General features: G+C 42.6%; 1 protein-coding gene across 3 annotated transcripts in view; it reads left to right on the forward strand.

The window, feature by feature from the left end:
* CNTLN (centlein) overlaps positions 1 to 22,503 on the forward strand; it is a 248,268-nt gene that overhangs the window by 220,155 nt on the left and 5,610 nt on the right. For all 3 annotated transcript variants that reach the window (XM_066615164.1, XM_066615162.1, XM_066615163.1), the window contains 2 exons: positions 8,354 to 8,551; positions 11,277 to 11,354. In XM_066615164.1, the coding sequence (XP_066471261.1) occupies positions 8,354 to 8,551; positions 11,277 to 11,354 (276 nt within the window). The remainder of the gene's footprint in view (positions 1 to 8,353; positions 8,552 to 11,276; positions 11,355 to 22,503) is intronic.

Consider the following 22,503-nt stretch of genomic DNA (forward strand, 5'->3'; position numbering starts at 1 on the left):
TAAATGTTATATGTTATGATGGCGCAAACATTGTAAAAAAACTCTGGTAGATCTCCGGGCCTTGCTGGGTTTCAAAGTAGCTCTCGAGCCAAAAAAGTGTGAGCACCCCTGGGCTAGATCCTAGCCTCAGATGCTGAGTCTTCTAGTTCAGATACTGGCATCCCTGACAATGTCTTTTCCCAACTGATAACACTCTTTGGAAAAGAAAAGAAAAATAGGGATAATATGTCCAAGCCATATGCAGGCTGGATTCTATGCATGCCTTCCTATTGAAAGAAATACATCCTGGGATTATCATTCATCCATGAAGCATAGTACAAAAATGGATCATCCAGGGTGACAAGCATGCCTGGAGGTAAAGAACTGTGGTGAAGAGATTCCTTGGACCTATTTCCATGCATTTAGTAGAATAGTGCCTCTGTTTTGTTTTTCTCTGTGTGCTGTTTTTTTCTTTTTTTCGAGCTGACTACCGATCAGCTGCCTATCATGAAAATAAATTGTTCTCAAGATGTATTGGGAAAATTATCATAGGAATAGTCCTTTGTAACTATTGATTTCAGATTACCCAATCTTGGATTGTAAAATGAATAAAGGGAAAATAATGAATAGATTTTAGAATCAGAGAAATCTCTTTAGATATGTTTCAAGTCCATTTACAAACTCCCTGTAATGAACATGTTTGGAATACACTGAAGACTAGACAGTAGAGTAATTTAACCTACACACCAATAAACAAGCTTTAACACTGTAACCAGTTCAGTTGCTTTATGCATTGGAAGCATTCATTCAGTGTATCTAATGTATAAACTGTATTTTTTAAGGAAAATTGTCCAGGATATGACAAACAGAACAGCCCTTTATTCTGTAATCTTAAATTTAATGGCTCAATTAATTTAACGGCAATCAGGAGCTCCTCTAGAGTCTCACATGCTCCCCTTACTCCTTTTCCTTTCATGTGCAGATGCTTTCTTCTATTGTTTGGTTTGACTATAGTTTCCCATAATGTCTGAACTGACAAACTATGGTTATCAATAACCTCCAAACCACGGTTTGCAGGGCTACTTCAAACCATGGTTTAAAATTGTGATTTGAAAACAAGGCATTAACCACAGTTTGCCAGTCTTGATGTCATGGCACATTATGATAATTAAAAACTAAAAAAGCAAAGCTGGGAACCCACACATGTATGCGGGGGGGGGGAGGAGGAAGTGTGCAAGCCCACAGTGGTGTTCTTGTGCCCATACTTGTCTGAACTGAACCAAATAAGCAAACTTTGTTGATTGTTTCATTCAGTGTTTAACTCATAATGCCACTGGGGTACAGTAAGATTGATGCTTCTGACAGCGTATGAAAGCATTTCTCTTACCTACAAGAGAATAGTAGAAGCAAGTTCTAAGGGAGGGAGAAGTAACTCAGTGATGGTTCACTTGCATTACATTCACAAAGTCCCAGTTTCAATCCCTGGCATTGCCAAGGTAGGGCTGGAAACGACCCTTGTCTGAAACTCTGCAATGCTGCCACAACCAGTTGTGCTGGATAGATCGGTAGAAGGCAGCTTTGTATGTTCATGTCACTCAAATTTCTCTTTGACTCTAGAGCTAGCATCATAGTTTAAAACAAAACCATCTGTATTATCATTCACATGGCGAGCTGTACAGCTGCCTACTACCCTTTCATGTATCCATTGGAAAGTGAATCCAAAGTGGTTGGTGGCCTCACAAGTACGTTTTCTAGAATTTTTCCCCGTCTATTCTTCTCAGTCAAAACCAGCTATGTTAGCTATACTGTTGCCCACTGTTTTCCTCTCTTTCACACTACCTCTTCTGTTTCATTCCACTCTTCCTTTTTAATCCCAAGGAGTGGGAAGAGAAGCAGCGGAGGTGAACAAGCAGGCAGAGGCATGCATTTGTTGCCTGGTATGACTACCACTGTCACGCTCATGGAAAGATAAGCACCACATGTTATAGTCCACATGTTGTTGGCATCCTTCAGTCTTGGAAGACTATGGTATCGCGCTCTGAATAGTGGTTCTGGAACAGAGTGTCCTCTCCAGTGTGCGAAGCCTGGGTAAAGTAGATATAGAGGATAAACTGTTTCCCATGCAGCAAATCCCCCCTCTCCACATTGCTGAAATGGTCCAATGGAAAGGCAGAAGCCAGTACGGTTGGTTCCAGCAGCGTTGCAGGAGTTGCCAGAACGTGACTGTGTTCAGCCATGAACTGCCTCAGGGACTCCGGCTCTGGATTTTGCCTCGAGGTTGACTCCTGAAGCCTCTTCCATAACTGGATGTAGCCACAAGGCAGTGGAGATTTGGGGTCAGAGTTTTCCTTCTCTCAGATGAGCTGCCTTCCCAGGCTAACGAGTCCCATCTACCCGGTGGCTGTTTAGTAGCCTCTTACAACAAGTACAGCCAAACTGAAGACCTATTCTTATCCCCCAGTCCCCAGGGGTTATATAGTCCACATAGTCCACCCCCATAGTCCACATATGATTGATTATTCAGCATCACCGGTATGTATGGTAGTGCACTGGTTGGACAAATGGAGTGATTGTTTTCTAACAGTTACATGGGTCTATATACTTGGAGCATGTGTGCACAATTTTTAAAAAAAAGAAAATGCTTGTCCTGTGTTGATAATAGTGCTGTAGTTATTGTGACGTTTACAAAAAAATAATTACATGTTCTTCCTTGCAAATGGTTGTTGTCCGTCTGTCCCATCCCCCCCCCCCAAAATTAGACTGGACAAAATACTAGTAAATATAGCTCATCCAACAGATAGGCCTCCCTTCCAGTAGTTCAATGAAAAACCAGTAGAGAGCACTATTCTTGGTCATCTGAATGACAGCACAGATAATTTTATGCAATTTACAGCACAATCCAGTCTTGCACTGGAACAGGCAGGCCAGGAGACTTACACTGTATCCAGTGCAAGATTGGGGCCAGAATCAGCTCACCTGTAGGCAAAGGGAAACTCTTCCCCTTACCCCCATGTAAGCCACCATAGCCCCAACGGATCTCCTTGGACCTGCACCACCTCAGGAGCGGCACAAGGCAGAGGAGGCTTGGAGTCGCTCCAGGCTGCTCGGGGAACGGGGTTAGGATCGGGCATAACTGCTGGGTCCCAGCCCCACCTCCCGCTCCCTGCCTGCCTGCCCCCTGGAACACCCTCCACCCACCCCAGAACACCTTCCTCCCACCTCCTCCCCACTTCCTCCTCGCCCTTTCCAGACCCCTGCATTGGCCAAACTCTTCCTGCGCAACTTTCCTGGCAAGCTGCCATGGAGGCTGACTGCAGCCTCCATTCTCTCCCAAGGAGGTGCAAATGTGCTTTACAGCCTAATACAAGGTTAGGATTGTGCCCTTAATCTTGAATGTGTCAGTGATTTAGACCTTGTTGAATCTTGCATGCCTTACTCAGAATTCCTCTTTGGAATCCTATTGACATGTACTTGCACTATTGATTTCACTGATTGGTTTGTGGCTGCCCTAGTTCCCCTATTGGCCATTTCTTGTGCCTTGAGCAACAGACCTGTGCCTTCCTGCTGCTATTGTTTGTTCTATTCATTTCTACCCTAGCTTCCCTTGGACTGCTACTTCAGCTGCCACAGGCTATAAGATTCTCATTTTTTATTTGTGTTTATTGATTGTAAGGTGATCAGCTTTACCCAGACCTGAAGATGGAATATGATACATGTCTCTATTTTAAAGAATCACATATACCAGAGATGGTCATTCCACTGTCTTGCATGATTAGGAGACTGCCTGATAGTCATAGAAACCTTGAAATCCTTAATCCTTCAGTATATCATTCTTTCGACTCTTAACACGTTATTCTTCCGTCTTGCTGCTTACCTTTTTATCATGATCCACTTACTTATTCTTTAATCAGGCTTGGGCTCTCATTTTCTGCCAAGACTAAGCCAGTGCTTTCAGCTGACAGATAATACTTTGTTTTGATCATGCCTGAATGCCAGCTGGTTAAAACTGATTGAATTTGTTTCAGGTGTGATCTTGTAAACCTACACTGAGATTCACTGTTACTTATGTAGTTCTCTTTTCTATCCTATCAGAATGAGTTACTATTGCTGGTGAAACTGTTTGATCATTCCTTTACATACTCAGCATTGAACTTATTAGCTACTTAAGAAAGATTGGGTTGGTGGGTTTTCACAGGGGGAATTCTATCTTCTGTAGTATTCTGGTGGGAATATAGATTACGAGCCTCTACAACATATGTGAGCATTCCTTGTAAAGTCTTCAACCTCTTTGCCATTTAATTATTTGCGCCCCAAATTAAAAATATATACAGTACTGCCATGTTTCCCCTGGCATGTTTCCCATGGCATGAAGGTAGGGGCATCCTGGGGATAATGCTACAGTTAGCATGATAATTCAGCACAAGGAAAACCAAAAATATCAATGGTGTAAACCTTATTAAAATTTTCCTTGATGAATAGTCATTTGGGCTGCAATCCCCTGTGCAGGTAAAAGGGCTTAAAAACAATTGAAGTCAGTGTGTTGGATTGCAGTGTCAGTACTGGCTTCCACTGCTATAGCACCTGGCAGTGGAAGCAGAGTAAACTGTCTTTATGTTCTTTGTCTTTCTTGTTCCTTACTTCCAGAGGAACGGGTTTCCTGAGCCTCCATGGCTGATGGGCCCCAGCATGCTACAAAGTTTTGTTAGATCAGAAAGTATTTCTTCCTCCTTCCTGACATAATTACATAGGCCAGCAGTTTTCAAACTCTCAGGGAGAGTTTGAACCACAGTAAGTTCTTTCAGGGGTCTAAGGGCGCCGCAGGGACTGAGATGCATTCACCTGTCTCTGCAGCAGCCTGTTGGGGGTGCAGGGAGCCCTGCACAAGTGTCTGCAGGGCTCCCCACAGCTTAAAAAGTGAAAATGCAGCGATTGCGTCGCTGCCTCTCCCCCTTAAGGGGAAAGTGACCAGGGTTCTCTGGCTGGGGCATCATGATGCCCCAGTTTGAAAAGCCCTAAAGTAGGCTACTGGTCATGAGGGCTATACACAGTCTCCAAGGTCAGAGGTGGAAATCCTCTAAATAGTAGTTGCAGGAGAGCAGTGGTGGGATATTCTTTCATCTCCTAGTTGTGAGCTTCCTTGGAACACAGTGTGGGATGGCCAGTGTGGGAAATAGGGTGCTGATCAGGCCCTTGCCCTGATCTAGCAGACCATCTCTTACATTCTTATCCTAGATACTGCCAGGTGAAGAAAAAAAAATCTGTCTTGATTTTAAACAGTTTTGTAAAAGTTTGAATAATGGTGCAAATGGTCTCTCTTACTTCAGAAACACAGGTTGGGAAATCCGTTGTTCATCTCTATCAAGGTAATGAGCTCTCTTTCAAAGTAATGAACCAGTGTGAACTGGCCTCAAATGCTCCTGTTGTCTTCACAGAACTTTTTTCCAAGCTCTAAAAGAATCAGTCTTCTCAAACTATATGAAATGTACATGTAGTTTGCAATGGTTTGTTTTGTAACTATTCACAATGATAATAGGTTATTGTGAATCACAGCAAACCTGCCACTCCAGCAATGAGCATCTTCAAGAGCATTGTGGTTGGGCTGGGCCTGGGGAGAACAGTAACAGCCCAATCCTATGCATGTCTACTCAGAAGTAAGTCACATTAGAGTCAATGGGGCTTACTCCCAGGAAAGTGTGGATAGGATTGGGCTGTGAGAGTCTTCTTGCAGACCACCACCTCTGACACTAGCAGCAGCCTCCTGTTGTCTCCCCACATGCCCACACTACTTGAAGAACCTTTCCCTTGCCCCATCCACTACTTAAGTGCGGAGCAACAACCCATTTGGTGTTTATACATTCATACTATTCATTTCAGAGTTTTAAATATAATAATTATATCAATTTTGAGAGAGATCTAGAATGTAACTCATTGACTTTCCATTGACTCACATTATATAATTAGGGTCATTTCACACTTCATTTTGGCAACAGTTGATTTATTTATTTATTTAAAACATTTACGCGCCACCTTTCCAAAAGCTTAAGGTGGCTTACAGTAATTGATAAATATATAATACAAGATTTAAAAAAATAAACATTTAAACATTTAAAATCTAAAATATAATTTAAAAGCCCTCAAAGCAAACAATATAATGATAATAAAAAACCATAAGTGGTGGTAAATAAAAAAGCAATACACAACAAGCTAATCAGACATGTAAATACACAATAAAAGCAACAGGCCAAATGAAAACCAGGAATATGCCACCTTTACTGACCTCCGAAAGCTAATATAAATAAAAATGTTTTTTAAGCCTTGTTGGAAACTTTCTATTGAAGGGATAGATTTTAGATTTCTGGCAATAAGTTCTGTGAACGTGGTGCCCCAACGGAGAAGGTCCTGTTCCTTCAGGAATGGAACCCACTGTAAACTGAGGTCTACTTGTATTGCCAACTGGAGCAAGATTGGTGGTACCAGTGCACGCCATATCCTATTCCTCTTTCAAACCAGTTCTGCTAACACAAGGCTGGAGGAGACCCCCAGCAGTTGCTTTTCCAGCACTGGATACAGCGTTGACTGCACTGCCCTGATGCATCAGAACTGGTTAGGATTGGCTGCCTTTTCCCCCTCAAGGTCTGCTTTGCTATTATCATCAAGAAATCCCAGGGGCAGTTGCTGAAGGTGTCAGGGGTTGACTTGAGGGAGGACTGCTTCTTACATGAGCAGTTCTACATTGCCTGCTTCAGAGTGAGCTTACGCAGCAACCTAGTGATCCTAGCACCTGAAGAAGAACCACCAATGTGGTCTACAAAGTGGTCCTTAAGTAGACAAATAAAGGTTGTAGATCTTTTTCACATTATTTTTACTTAAGCTTAATATTTGTCTTCTTGAAGTCTAAAAACTATAATGTGTGGTTTCAAATTAAAGGGAATTTCAACCTGAACATGAATGTGGTGTTGGTCATATCGTTCAGTGGAACCATGACTTTGAATAAGTACAGGGTGTTGCCTCACGTGGGGTAGTTGTGCTACATTTAAATTGTTCACTACAATCAAAGGAAAGTTTATTGGAGTCAAAATGAATTTTAAGTACTTAAGGGCACAATCCTAACCAGGTCTACTCAGAAGTAAGTCCTATTTTGTTCAGTGGGGCTTACTCTTAGGAAAGTGTGGTTAGGTTTGCAGTTTAAATACCATTGCAAAGCATGGGTACCCAGCTAGTAAGATATATGACAAATAGATGTTTTGTCATATAACATAGACCAAACTTCTCAACCAGGTAGGTTTAGTTCTTTTTAACCTAATCACAGTACAGTGACTAGTATTGAAATACTTTAAGAATAAGTACACTGGCTCCCTGAGTTAGATGTCGAAGTGATGGGTGGCTATGCCAGCACTTTTGTACAGACTTGGTACATCCTTGTACCAAGCACTTGGAAGTGCTTTCTTGCAGAACCAGTAGCTGCTCCAACTTTTGTTCATTTCAGCTTATGTACAGACCTCCTAAACTGAACCAGTATGTAGATTGGGAACTTACAGCCCAATCCTGAGCTGCCCAGCACATGGGGCTGCAGTGGCGCCAAAATGTCTGCTGCCTCATCCAGCATGCTCCAGGCAGCTGCCACCTCCTCCCTGGGAGAAGGGGTCTTTCGTCCCCTTCCCCCGGGTGAAGCGAGTAGCTCCACAATGTGGCCACTTGATTCTATGTCGACCCGAAGGTTGGCGTAGAATCAAGAGCCTCCGTGTCGGGTAGCCATCTTGACACGGAGGCTCTGGATCCAGTGGAGCAAAGTTCCACCAGTCCCGCATCCCTCCTGCCCCACTCCCTCCCCCTGGAATGCCTTCTCCCCGCCCTCTTCTGTTCTCACTCAGCCTCCCCCCTCCCCGGAACCCCTCCTTCCTCGCCTCCCGCCACATCCCCACCTACCTCTCTGCTGCTCAGTGGTCCACATGACCGCCAAGTGGCGGAACTCCAGTGCTCACCTGGCACTAGCCGGCGCTCCAAGTTCAGGATTGGGCTCTTAGTGTATGGTTGTTATTTGTAGAACTAACCAGGTAAACCGATCAGAGTTTGTCAAAAACCAACTCAGAATTGCATTAATTTCCAATAACGTAGTTAAACATATGTATGCCAAAGAATGGAAGTGTAGCTACATTTGTCTAGAGATCCATCTCTTCAGGCCCATATTTTGATACTTAGATATTTACTTCTCATTTTGCAGAGATATGTACTTCTCATCTTCTTTATTTTCATTCTTGACTCTATTCTTGAAGTATTGCCTTGAAATAATTGTTATAAGCCACCCTGATGACATAACATGGGTCAAAAGAAGATCTATTAATACATTGATTATAAATATATTTCACTTTATTAGACTTTGGCAACAGAGCTACAGTGTCATGTGAAGGAGCTGAGAACACGAATCAGATGCACTAAAAAAGTGCAACAAGAGAAGAAGCTCAGCAGTAGCATTTCCAAAGCGTCTGTCCACCGGGCCCAGAACTTGGCAGCATCTATACTTAATATTTCGAGGACTGATTTGGATGACATACTTGATTTTGAAGGTGATGAGGTAAGCTACTTGCTTTGTCTAAGAATCAAGGTCAGATATTTTATCATCAGAAATATTTTAAATAATTACTATTCATTCAGCAAAATAATTTACAAAGGCAATCAGTGTAAATGTAATTCTGGAGGCCTCACAATCTAGAAAAGAAACACCATCAAACAGTCATTAGAAAAAGCACTATGCCTAGGATGAGCTAAGCAGCCATTTTCAACCCTTTTCATCTCAGAGCACACTGACAAGGCACTAAAATTGCCAAGGCACACCATCAGGTTTTTGACAATTGACAAGGCACACCATGCTGCCAAGGGGGGGGGGGGATTCACTTCCCCATTGACCCTACTAATAAATAGTCTTCCCCAAATTCCTGTGGCACACCTGTGGACCACTTGCAGCACACCAGTGTGCCATGGCGCAGTGGTTGAAAATGGCTTATCAGCTGCACCGGTCTCCCTTCCAAATCATGGCCATGGCTACTCCCACTTAGCTTATTTGGGCAGGCAGCAGTTTGTCCTCCAAACCACACTTCCTACCCTACACCTCCTTTAATACTTGCAGGTTGAAAAGTGTTTGCTTCACATTAGGAAGGGCATTTAAGATGGCCATCAGAGAAGAGCCCAACTTGAATTTTCCCTTAACAAGAGGTATTAACATCCTGGACCTTTTAGCCTTAGTTCTATGACAGTTGTGCTCAAAGTACTGACCGCTGCATACCGGGTATGTGTTCCCTGGCACAAATGGCACTTTGAGTTCCAGAGCTCTGCAGGACTGCATGAGGGCCAGATCTGGGATTTGGCTGAATCCTTCCCTCCCATGACTGGCACTTTGAGTTTCAGAGTACATACAGGACTGCATGTCCCCAGATCAGGACAACACGACGCTCTAGCCAGTCTTCATGGAATCCGGGCGCAATGCCTGCTGGGGCATTGCACATAGATGCAACTTACTGGAGCTTCACGTCGTCCCAATCTGGGGACATGCAGTCCTGTATGTACTCTGAAACTCAAAGTGCCAGTCATGGGAGGGAAGGATTCAGCCAAATCCCAGATCTGGCCCTCAGGCTGAGGTTCATCCAGCCCTACTCTATGATGCAAAGTAACTAACTACTTATCATGCTCACTGCGCCAGTGATGTTGTTCCGGGGGTAGGCGGAGAACTCCTATAGTGTCATAGGAGTTGGGGTGTGACTTTTTTTAACATACCAGTCCTTGAACAAAGAAGAGCCAAGCACTGCTTGTATTGGATTCTCCTCAAATGTATTCCACAGTTGATGCCACTCCTACTGGTTTCACAAACTGCTGCCTCCTTCCCTTTTCATTTTGCTTGCAGCGACTCCCTTAGATCCTGGCACCTGCTTCTTTCCACTGGTTTCCTGTCTCTGCTAGTCATCTCTTGTTTGTATCTTCTCTCCTGGGCTGACTGGTCCCTACTGCCTTTCTCTTCTTATGCTGCTGGTCCTTCTCACCCCATCTAGCTCAAGGCATCTTTACTCCTTGCTTTTTCCCCTTGCTTGTGTTCTCTGGGTAGGTGCTTGTTTCTTCCTCCCACCTCCATATCAGCTTCCCTCCCACCCCCATATCAGCCTCCCTCTTCCTCCACTTAAGCTCCTCCGTCTCTTCTCAGTTCTTGACCTTTTATCTCTTTGTGCTCTCCCCACTCTGACCTTTCTCCCCATTCTCTGGCTTCCCCCCTTTGATGGGATCTCACTGTCTCCATCCTCCACTCCTACTTCCACCTTCACAATTGCTCTCAGCTTACTATCCCTCTTTCTCTCTCCTTCCGCCCTTTGCTCCTCCTCCTTCTTTGTTCCTGCTTGTAAACCCCAGTGCCAGCTCATGCCAATCCTCCCCCACTCTCTAAGCGGTGGCCAGCTTCCTCTCCAGCTGTCGTGCTGATCAGCTGAGCTGTGGTGTTATTAGGAACACATGGACAAAAATCCTCACAGCTTGCCTTGCTGCTCTGAGTCCCAGTGCAGTGGCAGCCGCTGCACTACTACATTAATAATATTTCTTTCAATGATTTGGTAAAACTGTGTTAAAAGCTCCTTATATCATAAATATCAGTTGCATGAATTTTAACTGAATTAAGTGTCTATATTTTCTCATTTTCATATTTCTTGCTGTTAGGCAGCATCTCCACAATTTTAGAGATATCTCAATTTTTTTACCTCTGTGTATGTGCAAAATCACATTCTGCACATATTCTCTTTGTGTACGGAATGGCTGTACGACTGTCTTTCATGTGTTATAGCAACAACATAAGGTAGAAATGATGAGGTTGCATTACTAGCAAACAAATATGAAGACCCTTAAAGAACTAGAACTTTAGAGTTGTTCTTCAAACAGAAGCCCCTCCAGTGCCAAAACCCCATCCCCATCATGGTTTGCGATACCATCCTATAACCTTTAAAGTTGGTTCATGAGTTGTGGGGAGGCCCCACTGAACTCAGTCACTTAGAGCCACTAGAGCTGGGCAGGTGTGCTGCCTCAGCCACATCCAAGGTAAAAGAAACACTGTGCGGCAGGGCTTTTTGAAGTGAACGCTAAAGTCTGGGTAGGGCTGCCTCAAAGAGTTTCAGTGTTATCTGGGAGATGCACACTATCTACTCTGTGTTGTTTTTTTTTCCTCTCCCTTGGAGTTGCTTTGAGTTACTAGTACTAGGAGGATGAGCAGTGCTTGCTTTAAGGAATGCTAGAGTGTTGTTAGGAAACAATATTTATTTTATTTTTAGGAATTGGAACAGATGAAAGTGGAATATGAAAGTGACAAGGAATGGATGTCCTACTTACAGAAGCTTCTTGAAGGACAGGTACTCAATATTCTGCATTCATCAATTATATTGATGGTTATAGCTTTTTATTTCATGGGAAACAATTGAGTATTTAAAGGAAGAGTTGCTCTCTTCACACCACATTATCCAGAAAGATTTACAGTGCATAAACTCAAGAATAGTCAACTTCTTTAGTCTGGAGGGCCAGATTCTTCCCAGTCAAGTTGATTGAGAACCAGGGAGATCCCACCATGACCTCATCAGGCACACTTGGCATTTCACCTTGAAAAGAAATCCAGTGCTGGCCAGGACAAATGAGTATGAGAGAGTTCACAATTCTTTTGTGGGCACCTCTCCAGCTGGATAACAGCAAATTGCCACAGAGGCCATTGTGTGGGGCAAAATTCTCTATGATAATGTCTCATTTTCTTTAGTGGTCTCCGTGTGATCACATGTAGCAGAGTTCTGTGCATGAAGATAGCTGATCTGAGATGCTCCCAGTGCTTTGTCGAGTGCTTTGCCCCTGCGCTCTAGTGTTGATAGAAGGATAGAAGCCCGTGCTGGCCAGACAGCCTGTCCTGGGGCTTCTCCTAAAAAGAAGGCAAAACCTTCAAAAGAAGGCTAAAGACCAAAGCATCAAAAAGCCTTCTGGGGGACATCATATCAATCCAATCCACCTCAGTGGCAAAACCACTGACAGTGATGCATCCTTTTGGCTCAGAGGCTACATGTATCAATCATCAGGCCATTGAGATATCTTGCTTGCCACTGAAATTGATCCCCAGGACACTAACATGGAAATCCTCTCTAAGATTGGACATAGTGATGATCTGCACTGTATTGAAATGAGACGTCTTGGAACATCTAGGCAGTCACCCTACCTTTGGACCACCAGTGTTGCTGAGCCTGCAGTCATCCTCACCCAGCACTATGGAGGCCAAGGGAGCCATCGTCAGCTACAGTGTCCATATCATATGTGGATACAATTACCATTGAGTCCCATATTTTCCCCACCTCAACATCAATGCATATTCAAACCCTATCAGCAACACTGGTTACAGTGCCACAATCTACAACCATAATAAACATGACACCACTGGTTTTGGTGGCAGAATCAGTCTCGGGTTCAGAGATGTGCCCTCCCAGCCATTGGCATGCAATGAGGGGAAGATCAAAACTGGAAAGCCAGTTATGAAATTACATAACAAGAACATGGGGAGGATCGCATCTACTCGCAACTTAAAGTTCCATATAGATTAAGCGTATATAGATTATACATGCAAAACGTTGTGCAGGTGCGATACATACATGTCAGTTGGTCTTACCAGTGCTACAATCCTCTTATGAGTGGCAAAAGAAGCTTGGGGAAAATCATCATTGGTACCATCTATTTTACACAAGCTGTGACAATCCTCCATTTCCCAGTGGAAATAAGGGTCAGTGCTGGCAAGCCACAAGCAAAGCTTCTCATCTGGCAGGCATTTCCCAGTTAGGTTGTTTCCCACTCACAGGGGCACCTTCCAAGTGAGAAATAGTAGCTTGATGGTCCAACATGTCTCAAGAGCAGGGGGCTGGAGAAAATTATTGTGGTAGTCCAAGTAACTATATGGGGCGGGGGGGGGGGGGAGAGTTGAATAGTTTTGAACTCTTGATGGAGTTCACTTCAAGTGGAGACATACAAATGCAGATTTAATTACAGACTGTTCACATAATGCAGTGGTTTCCAAACTGTGATTCTGGGGAGCTGTGGAAACCAGCCAGGGGAGCTGCGGAATCCTCCAAAAAAAATCTGCTGCCCTATACAGTGTATAGGATTGTAGCCCTGGGGGGAGCCACAGCCAGTGGCCCAATAGGTCAAGGGAACCACCGGTAACCACTTGACCACCATTAAGTCAAGTTTGGGAACCACTTGACTTAATGTATCATTAATTTATGAAATTACACCACAAGTTACATTAATGGTCAGTTGCTCAGGTGGCTTTACAAAATAATAATAATAATATAATAAAATGAATTCATGGAGAGCAAGTCTATGAATGAAATGCCTCTTACCCATGATTGCAAAAGGCAAAGGGTCAAAGGTAGTGTGCCACAGAATCCCACTGGCTTAAGGAATGAGTGGGAGCAGTCTGTGGCCTTCAGGCCCTGCTTTGCATGCTTCTTGGAGGCACCTGACTGACTGCTGGGAACTGCAGAAGGGATGACTGCTTTTCTTCATGCCCTGCTCGATACAGTTTCTAGAAACATCTGGCTGACCAATGGAGCAGGATGTTGGACTAGGTGGGCCTTTGGCCTGATCCAGCAGGGCTCTTCTTACAATCAATATTTAAATGTTTTTGATTTGAAAGTATCTCTCCTAAGAATTGTTTTCTATTAAGCTTATAGGCTTTGCATAAGATGGAAGAAAGGTTAACATCACATTTGTTTGCCCTAACTTTACAGCTGGAAAATAAAACATCTAGGGAAACAAGCATATATCTTGGCTAACTATTAATTAAATTATCGAGTCTATCTATAACCTTGGTGGAGAGAAAGAGATCCATTCCCTCATATCTCTAGGAAAAGAGATTTTTTTATTATGTGCCTTTAAAGTTAGGAGTTGATATGGACACCTGAGGAGTTCATGGGTTTCAGTGACCTTTTACTATGGACCTGTTTCCAGTCAATTCATGTTTTCCTCACAGCCAGACAGCTGTTTATTACCGTGTCTTCCCGCATTCTCTACAATATTTTCTACTGAGACCTCAAGCAGCTTGTTAGTGGGAAGTAAATATTGATTTGGCATCCTGTCAATGCAGAAAGAATGAAAAAATTTCCACCAGAGGCCCCTCAAACATTTTCCTATCGACATTTTCTGGGCAGAGTGGAAAGCTGCATAGAGGATGACAAGGCTGAGACTAGTTGAAATCCCTGAGGGGTCCATTGAGACTGCCGCTGTGACCTGTGTGATACTTTTTCTTCTCTTTCAAGTCTTTTTTTTTTTTTAATACACACACAGTCTGCTGGGATGCTCCCCTCTTGTAAGTGATCAAGGGCAGCTTATTGGCAGGTGAGAGCCCAGCTTTTCTAGTCATAGCCAGCTTTTGTTTCAAGATGGCTGACAACATGAAGTGGATCTTGAAACTTCTTTTCACTGTAATATCTACCCTTTTAATTGTGTCAATGTTTCTCTAAGATCTAGAGGGAAATGGTCTTTTTAAAAAGGATAAAGATTCTTTCGAATAGCCATTCTAGGTGTGTGTGGTACATATGAATGATATTTCTCTTCACAAAAGGAGAAAAAAAGAGATGTTAAAATTCTTTGAAAGCTGTTTCCAAGATTCATCTGTATACATGTAGTCAATTTAGAGTGGTGCACACTTTCACCATAATATCAAAACTCAGTGTCCATTATTATAGTTACAGCTGCTCTTAGATTTTCCAAAAATATTATTTGCTTAAAGAAGTACCAGTAGTTGTATAACCCACAGATTTCAGAAATCGGAGTCGTCAGTCAGTAGGAAATGTAAACACCTATAGGAATGATGGTGCATGTTGAATTTTGGATAAGGAATTGGGCGGTGGTGGCTGAATTTCAACTTTCATCCATTCTTTTTCCTCTAGCACATATTCCCCCTCCTTCTCTTGATCAAGTTAACCCTGTTTAAATATTACATTACCACGAATGTTATTAATGGTTAATGCTAATCAGAGTTGAAGCTGGTTAGAAAACCTTAAATAAGAGAGAACACTTGTTAGCTTAACTATAATTAAGTGCTGATAGAGCAATTAAATATATACATACCTAAAAATAATTACTGAAACATCTCTATGCAGCTCTTTTCTAAATGTACAAAGCAACTTACATAATAGGAAAGACACTTTTGTGTTATGGTTTTGCTTTTAAATTGCCCCTAGTACATATAAACAGCCACAGAAAACTATATTCTCAGATAGATACCTGAAAGAAGGTGTGTGTGTTGGAAGACAATGCAGCTGGGGCATAATACACCTGTCTTTTAACACCTATTAGCATCCTGTACCTGTTGAAGTTTCCAAATCATCTTGGAGGGCAGCCCTTCACAGAACTCATTGCAATAATCAAGCTTGGAAGTTGCAGAAGTATGGCAGGACCTGATCTCTCTAAGAGAGGGGAAAGCCTCGTTATTAGCTGGAAATGAATCAAGGCACTCTTAGCAACAACTCCAGTCTGTGTCTTAAGAGAGATAGCACAGGGACAGAAATATACCTAGGCTCTTTACCAGGTTGAATCAATGACATGCCCGTTTATCTTCCCCCAGACTATAGCCATTGTCTACCAACACCACCCCCATCATTTCTAGATTCAGTTATAATCTGTTGCCCCTTGTCCACTGGACCACACCCTCCAAATATTAGTTCAGAAAAGGTAGCTGCTTCATTAAAAGAGATATGGAGCTGGATGGCACAGGCATATTGATAGCATCCATCTCCAGAAGTACAGATGACCTCTGACAGTGGCTTCATTTCAACCTTATGGAACCTCACGCAACTTCAAGGGAGCTGATGTAACCTTTCAAATGATCACCCTTAGAACTCCTTCAGACAGAAATGAGAAAACCCCCTGGACATTCTTCTCCGGACACTTGCCAGATGTTCAAGGCAATCCAAAAGAAAATCATGGTCCACAGTATCATAAGCTGCTAATGGGTCCAGCAGATGCTGCAACCAGCTATTCCTCTAGTATCTAGTCAGATTTAGATTATCATCTGCCCCGGCCACCAAAATCTTCTCAGTCTCATAACCAGTGAAGAAGCCAGTTGGATAATAGAAGATAGGAGAAGGGCTGGGGGAAGGCATGATCCAATAGCCCACTCGCAAGCTTTTTACTCATGATTAAAAGAGTTCCATCCTCATGGAAAAAAATCGTTAGATGTGTTCAAATACAAGAGAGTCATTTTCTATATCCTTTAGTTAAGGTCTTATTTTGATCTTCTCACTTGATCACTAAAGGTAATTAGGAAGTGGTTTTAGTTGCCTTCCATATATTTGTTGGTAAGGGGGACGTTCTTTGGATGACTTCCTTCTAACTTTAGGATTTAGGTTTAGGATTCAGATGTTGTAATATCTCATTTTCCATCACCACAAAGAGATTAGATGATTAGCTCTGAATGTAAGGAGTGGCTTACAGCAGTGTATTTAAACCCACTCTGCAAAGACTCCCAAAACTATTGTTTCTCAATTTGCATAAGAATTTACAATGGCTTCATCTTAAGTTTTCACCATGGCTTCCAAATTGTATACGCACAGTAAAATGTGTTCCTCGCACAAAACAGTGAATACACTTTGTATGTACTTTTCCTCCACACAAGTAATATTGTGGTTTAAAAAATGTTATGTGTGATGCAATCTAGAATAAGGAAAAAAAAAACTTTGAGTGGAAGCTTATAAGCAGGTGCTTGTCCTGGGATTTATATTTATGAAGACAAGGTGGCCAAGGATGTTTTCCACCTCCACCTTCGAAGCACCTGAAAACTGCTTCTGTGTGAAGGCTGTTACTGTGTGTACCAACTCGGTTTTGTAGAAAAACCAGTAGCAGCATGTTTCTAGCGGGAACAGGCATGGAGACTCTCCTTTCTGCTATGGCCATTGGGCACAGGTTAAGAGGCTTTAAAAAGTTACAGCCCCCATGCATGACTTACATAATCTCATGCAAGAGAGTAAAGTTAGTTTTGCAATTTATTGGGCTTTTTTCCTTCCCCCCTACCTCTCTTTTTCTTTACAAAATGTTGTGCAGCAAAGTACATAAGATCACTTAATACTGAAGTTTGATATAGTGTCTTCTTGTGCCATTGAGCCTGGCCTCTGGAACATAATTGCCCAACAGTATTGATTTAATTGCCTAGGTTTATTTGTGGACTCCTAATTATTGACTGGAGGTAAATTTAATGGAGAAACCTTTATGAACACAGGGAAACTGCTGCTGTTGCTGTTATACATAAATGAACTGCATCGCATCCCTTTAGATCATTTTTCAAGCTAATTTTATTCCACTGTGACAGTATGATAACATTTAAAATGTCATAGACTTTTTATTTTTATTGCTGACATGCACCATTTTAGTGCTACATTAGAATGGGGGGGGGGAGCAGTTTCATGGTGAGCCCTAGTTGTTGTTTATTGTCATTTAGAAATTCCCCAGGAGAGTCGTCATAGACTTTGGCCACCTCAGCTCATGTTACATCTCCACCTATGTTTTCTATATTGTTGGTACCTGGATGGAATCTTTGCTGCCTTAAGAAAATTATTAATAATATTGTCGACCAACAAATATCTCTCTGGGCAGCTACTGAGCAAACATATCTGCATGAAGTGGCATTTCCTCCCATCAAAAGAGTTTATAGGCAGAGGGATGATGGTTTCCAAGGAGTTCTTGTGATTTTACATGTTTAATTGGACCATTAGACTCTTTCAGTGACTGAGGTGTCTATAGACCATCTCTGAATGGGGAAATCCTGTCACTTAAAATCTATCTACTACTTGCTCAGAAAAACGGGGGGGGGGGGGGGGAGCTTGTAGGGTTCTGCAATTCCCAAAAGTATTTAAAGCAGAAGGAATAAAGCGTGCTCAGTGTCCTTCTTAGGCCCCATATAAGGCTGGCAGTCCCAGGTCAGAGGCTAGGATGCGGTAGAGGCCTGCTTTACCATGCCCACTCCCTCCCAGGCCCAATCTGACCACATTCCACCCTCCCCCACCCCAAAACACCCCTCCCCATCTCCCTGCCACCCAGTGCAACACTCACCTGCTCTTGTAGCCACTGGGCATGATGCCACCACTCATAGTCCATAGGAATAGGCTCTTAGACTCTCAGTATTTCTAAAAGTGAAAACATGCATTTTAGATCCTTATAGAAGTATTTCTTTTTAAACCACTTTGGATCGGAACTAATGAAAGAGGACCCTACATTTTATGTTACTTAGGGCTCAACCCTAACCAACTTTCCAGCATAGATTCAGCCACAATGCAGCCCCAATGTAAGGGAATAAACATTCCCTTATTTTTAGGAGGCCTCCACGACTGCTTCCCCACCTCATAATGCAGCACACACCTTATTGATTTGGCACAGCTGCATCAGCACTGGAAATCTGGATGAGATTGAGTCTGACATGGAGTTCAGGCTACAGTGGAGCAGAGCTCCCCTAGTCCCACCCCCTTCTTGCCCCAGTTCCTCTCCCTGCCCCAGGAGGCTTTACGGCACGTTTACAGCACCCAATGCTGATGCTATGGCTCAGCATCGGCATTGGGACAGTTTAGGATTGGGCCCCAAGTCATGTTCATCTTAAACTAAAGCTGCCATTTTTCTCACTACCACAAACCCTTCACTCCTGATTCAACAATGGGAACTTGGGGTGTGCCCAGTTGTGATACATGTTGGTCCTCTGCTGTACCCAAAGCAACATAAGAGTCAACCACTGAGGCAAACCATTTGTTCATCTAGCTCAGTCCTGTCAGTACCGACTGGCACCTGCTCTCTAACATTTTACTCAGAATTTTTCTCTGCCCTACCTAGAGGTTCCAGGGATTGAACCTCGGCCCTGCATGCAAAGCAGGAGTTCAGCCAGGGAGCTGTGGACCCTTGCCAGCTGTAGAATGGCTTTTCAGCTGCTGTGGAACTGTTAGAGACTTGTTATCCTGATTTTTCAATTGGCCCTTCAGGCCCAACTCTAATTAGCTTTGAAGTGTGATTGGACAGAGTTTATTTCCTGCTCCCTTAGCAGAGCCCATTGCTAACCCATGGTCTGATTTCCATTCATATCTTCACTCAAGCTGCCAGGAGAGATTTAATAGTCTCCTAGTAGACTTCACTGTCCCTGAAGACATTTGCTAGCAGAGCATTAGTAGTTGCCTTTCTGACATCCACCTCTTCTCTCAGGAGGCCTTGCTCTTTTGAAGCCCCAAGGGGGTAAAGCTTCCAGTATCCTTACATTAAAAGAAGCTGAAACCTATATGATAGGTGGATCATGAAGGATCTGAATTACCCATTACATAATGCAAGCACCATTAAGTTCATAGCTGTCACAAACTTAGGTAAAACTGTTTTCCATTGCTTGGGGTTTGACTTTTCAATAATGTAATGTAATACGAGCTCTGCAGTTGTGTGGCTTAGGAAAAATGGTTATACATTACATCACACAAAGTTAGCTGAATAAACAAAGAAGCCTAGTTTATTAAAATGGTCCTAGGCTAAGTCGGGGTAAGGCACAAAGTATTCCAATGAAAATTGGTGCTCACCATATCAGCAGTCACTAAACCACAAAGTCTGTGCTATTGTGTATTACAGAAAGATCCCCTCACTTTTAGATGTCAGTTCACATGGAAATAGAAAACTCTAAAGATTAGTCTTTGCTGAAGCTTGCAGACTCTAAATCAACCTGTTGTGCATCAAATTAACTTGTCAAATGTCAAAGAGTGAATATATTGCAGGACCTATTGGTGTAGCAGTATTGCTACACCAGTATTAAGAGAAGTAAAGAACAAAAAAAAAGAGAGCAATCATCTTCTTCCATCAAATCTGGCATCTTCTATAAACTCACTGGATGGCTCTTGAACAAAGCTGTCCCTCTCAGCCTCAGTTTCCCAACTGCATTATGGGAATGATAAGAACATAAGAACAGCCCCACTGGATCAGGCCATAGACCCATCTAGTCCAGCTTCCTGTATCTCACAGCGGCCCACCAAATGCCCCAGATATTATAATATAATATTATATTTATTATAATATAATATTAAATATATATTAACTATATTAATATTAATTATATTAATCATATCATTAATTAAATGCAGATCTTAAAAATATATTATTAATACACAGCAATATACATGCTTTGTAAATGATCAGCTGCTGATCACTGTTGGAGACAGGTTGCTGGAGTAGGTAGATTTTGTCTGGTCCAGGAGGACTCATTTTTTTTTTTAACTTTGTAAGCATACCAGTAGAATTGTTTTATCAAATGAACTTGGTTAACAACCAGTCTGACCAACATTACACACACACACACACACACACCCCTGTGGACCCCAATCCAACTAGTAATTTCTCCCATTCTCCTTGGATAGGATTGAACCCTTTATTAATTTAATGAAATTAAATTTTTCCAGCAGCTGGTGGGGAAAACAAAAATAGACCATGAAAATATACCAGAGCTGATAAGGGTTTGGTTAGGAAGCTGATTTGTCTCCTATATTAGGAGATGCACAGCTCAAGCTTACGCATGTCTACTCAGAAGTAAGTCCCATTAGAGTCAATGGGGCTTACTCCCAGGAAAGTGTGGATAGGATTGGGCTGGCAATCACTTCACCAATGGCTGATAAGTATTCCCTTCAAATAGCAAGATTCATCACTTTAAAAATACAGCCTCTCCTCTTCAGCCAAACAACAAGATTAATAAATCACTTTAAAAACAGTACCCTTTTTCTGCTCCTGGCCAATTAAAGTGTGTGCTTGTCTCTCCCCTCCCCCTTTGCCAACTGCATGGAAGCAACTTTAAGAGTCCTGATGACTGGTAAAATAGGAAGTATTTTATTTGGGGAGGGGGAGGAAAGCGAGAAGGTTTGGAGATCGAAAAGGGGGAGTGGAAGAGGGAGGGGGTTGAAAAGAGAGATTTCACTTTGATGAGAAACGATTCCAGGCTGGGAACTAGGAACCAACCAGACAAGGATCAGCGAGGGTTAAGGAGTGCAAGCTGAGCATGCTTGGAAGAGGGCGGGGCGGCAGCAGCCACTCTTGCAGTTCAGCAACTCCCATTTCTTCTGCTTTAAAAAAAAGCACAGATGATGACGGGCAGAAGACAAGCTCGTATTCTGCCCAGGGGTGTGACTATATTGCTTGGAGAGGACATCCTGTGCCTCCCCTTTGAGTTCCTAAAGAGCCACGCGCAGTTTGAATAATACTGCCCCACAGGATGCAGCAGAACCTGCGCTGCCACTGCTGCATTGCCACACAGGGATTTAGGTAGGACTGGGCTGCATATGGATGCGAGTATAATTTCTTGCTCATCAGCATTCAGCCTGTCCCTCTTGTCATTTCATTCAAGCAGTTGTTTCAGAACAATTTCTTTGATGCCACTTCACTCAATTGTAAACCTGCAAGCAGAATCTTTTTTTTTTAATCTATCACTTAAAAATATAATTATAAATTTAGGAGGTTCTCCTGATCTGGAAGGCGACAGTGCAGGTTTCAGAACTACAGTTTGCTCTAGATGAGGTAGCACTTCCTCTGAAAGATCAGGTTTGCAGCCTGGGCATCTTTCTTGACCCACACAGCTATCCCTGGATAATCAGGTGGCATCTGTGGCCAGGGAGGCCTTCGACCAGCTATGGCTGCTGCATCAGCTCAGACCATATCTGAATCAGTCTGATCTGGTTACTGTGGTCCATGACCTAGTGATATCTTGCTTGGAATACTGTAATGCAAGGGCAGTGGAGCTGCCCTTGAAAATGGTTTGGAAGCCGGAGTTATTGCAGAACGTAGCAACCTGCTTGTTCACTGGGGCTGAGTGGGCTGAGCCTGCCACACCATTGCTCCAGCAGCTACACTGGCTGCCCATTCCAGTCTGAGCCCAATTCAAGGTGTTGGGAATGATCTTTAAAGCCCTACACAGCATAATATAAAGATACCTCAAGGACCACCTTCCCCCATATAATCCTGCACTTCCCCTATAATCATCAGATAGGACCTTGTTTAGGATAAAGCCTCCATCTGAAACCATGGGGATGGCGGCAAGGTGCAGGGCCTTTTCTGTTGTGGCACTATGGGCTCTGGAATCAGCTACCAGAACACCTGAAGACATTCTCCTCTTCATATGCTTTCTGGCAGGGTCTAAAAACTTACTTATTTTGCTTGGCATTTGAGGAGGAAGAGGAACCTCCTAGGACTCTTTTTATCTTCTGTTGCTGCTTTTATATTACACTTTTATGTTGTTGCTATTTTTATATTTTTCTAATTGGTTCCAGTATCATTTTTAATTGTTTTAATGGTTTCATTCATGTTTTTATGTCTTACGTTATTTTATTTTTATGTTGCTTTATTCTTATGTCTTGAGCATAAGAAAGTGGTATATACATTTTTAAAATAAAAATATAGCAATTAATATTTATAATAATATAGTAATAAATATATTATTACTATATTATATGCTATATTTATACTATATGATATTATAGTAAT

The sequence above is a fragment of the Tiliqua scincoides genome, chromosome 2 (genome assembly GCF_035046505.1).
Source record: "Tiliqua scincoides isolate rTilSci1 chromosome 2, rTilSci1.hap2, whole genome shotgun sequence".
Taxonomy (NCBI): Eukaryota; Metazoa; Chordata; class Lepidosauria; order Squamata; family Scincidae; genus Tiliqua; species Tiliqua scincoides.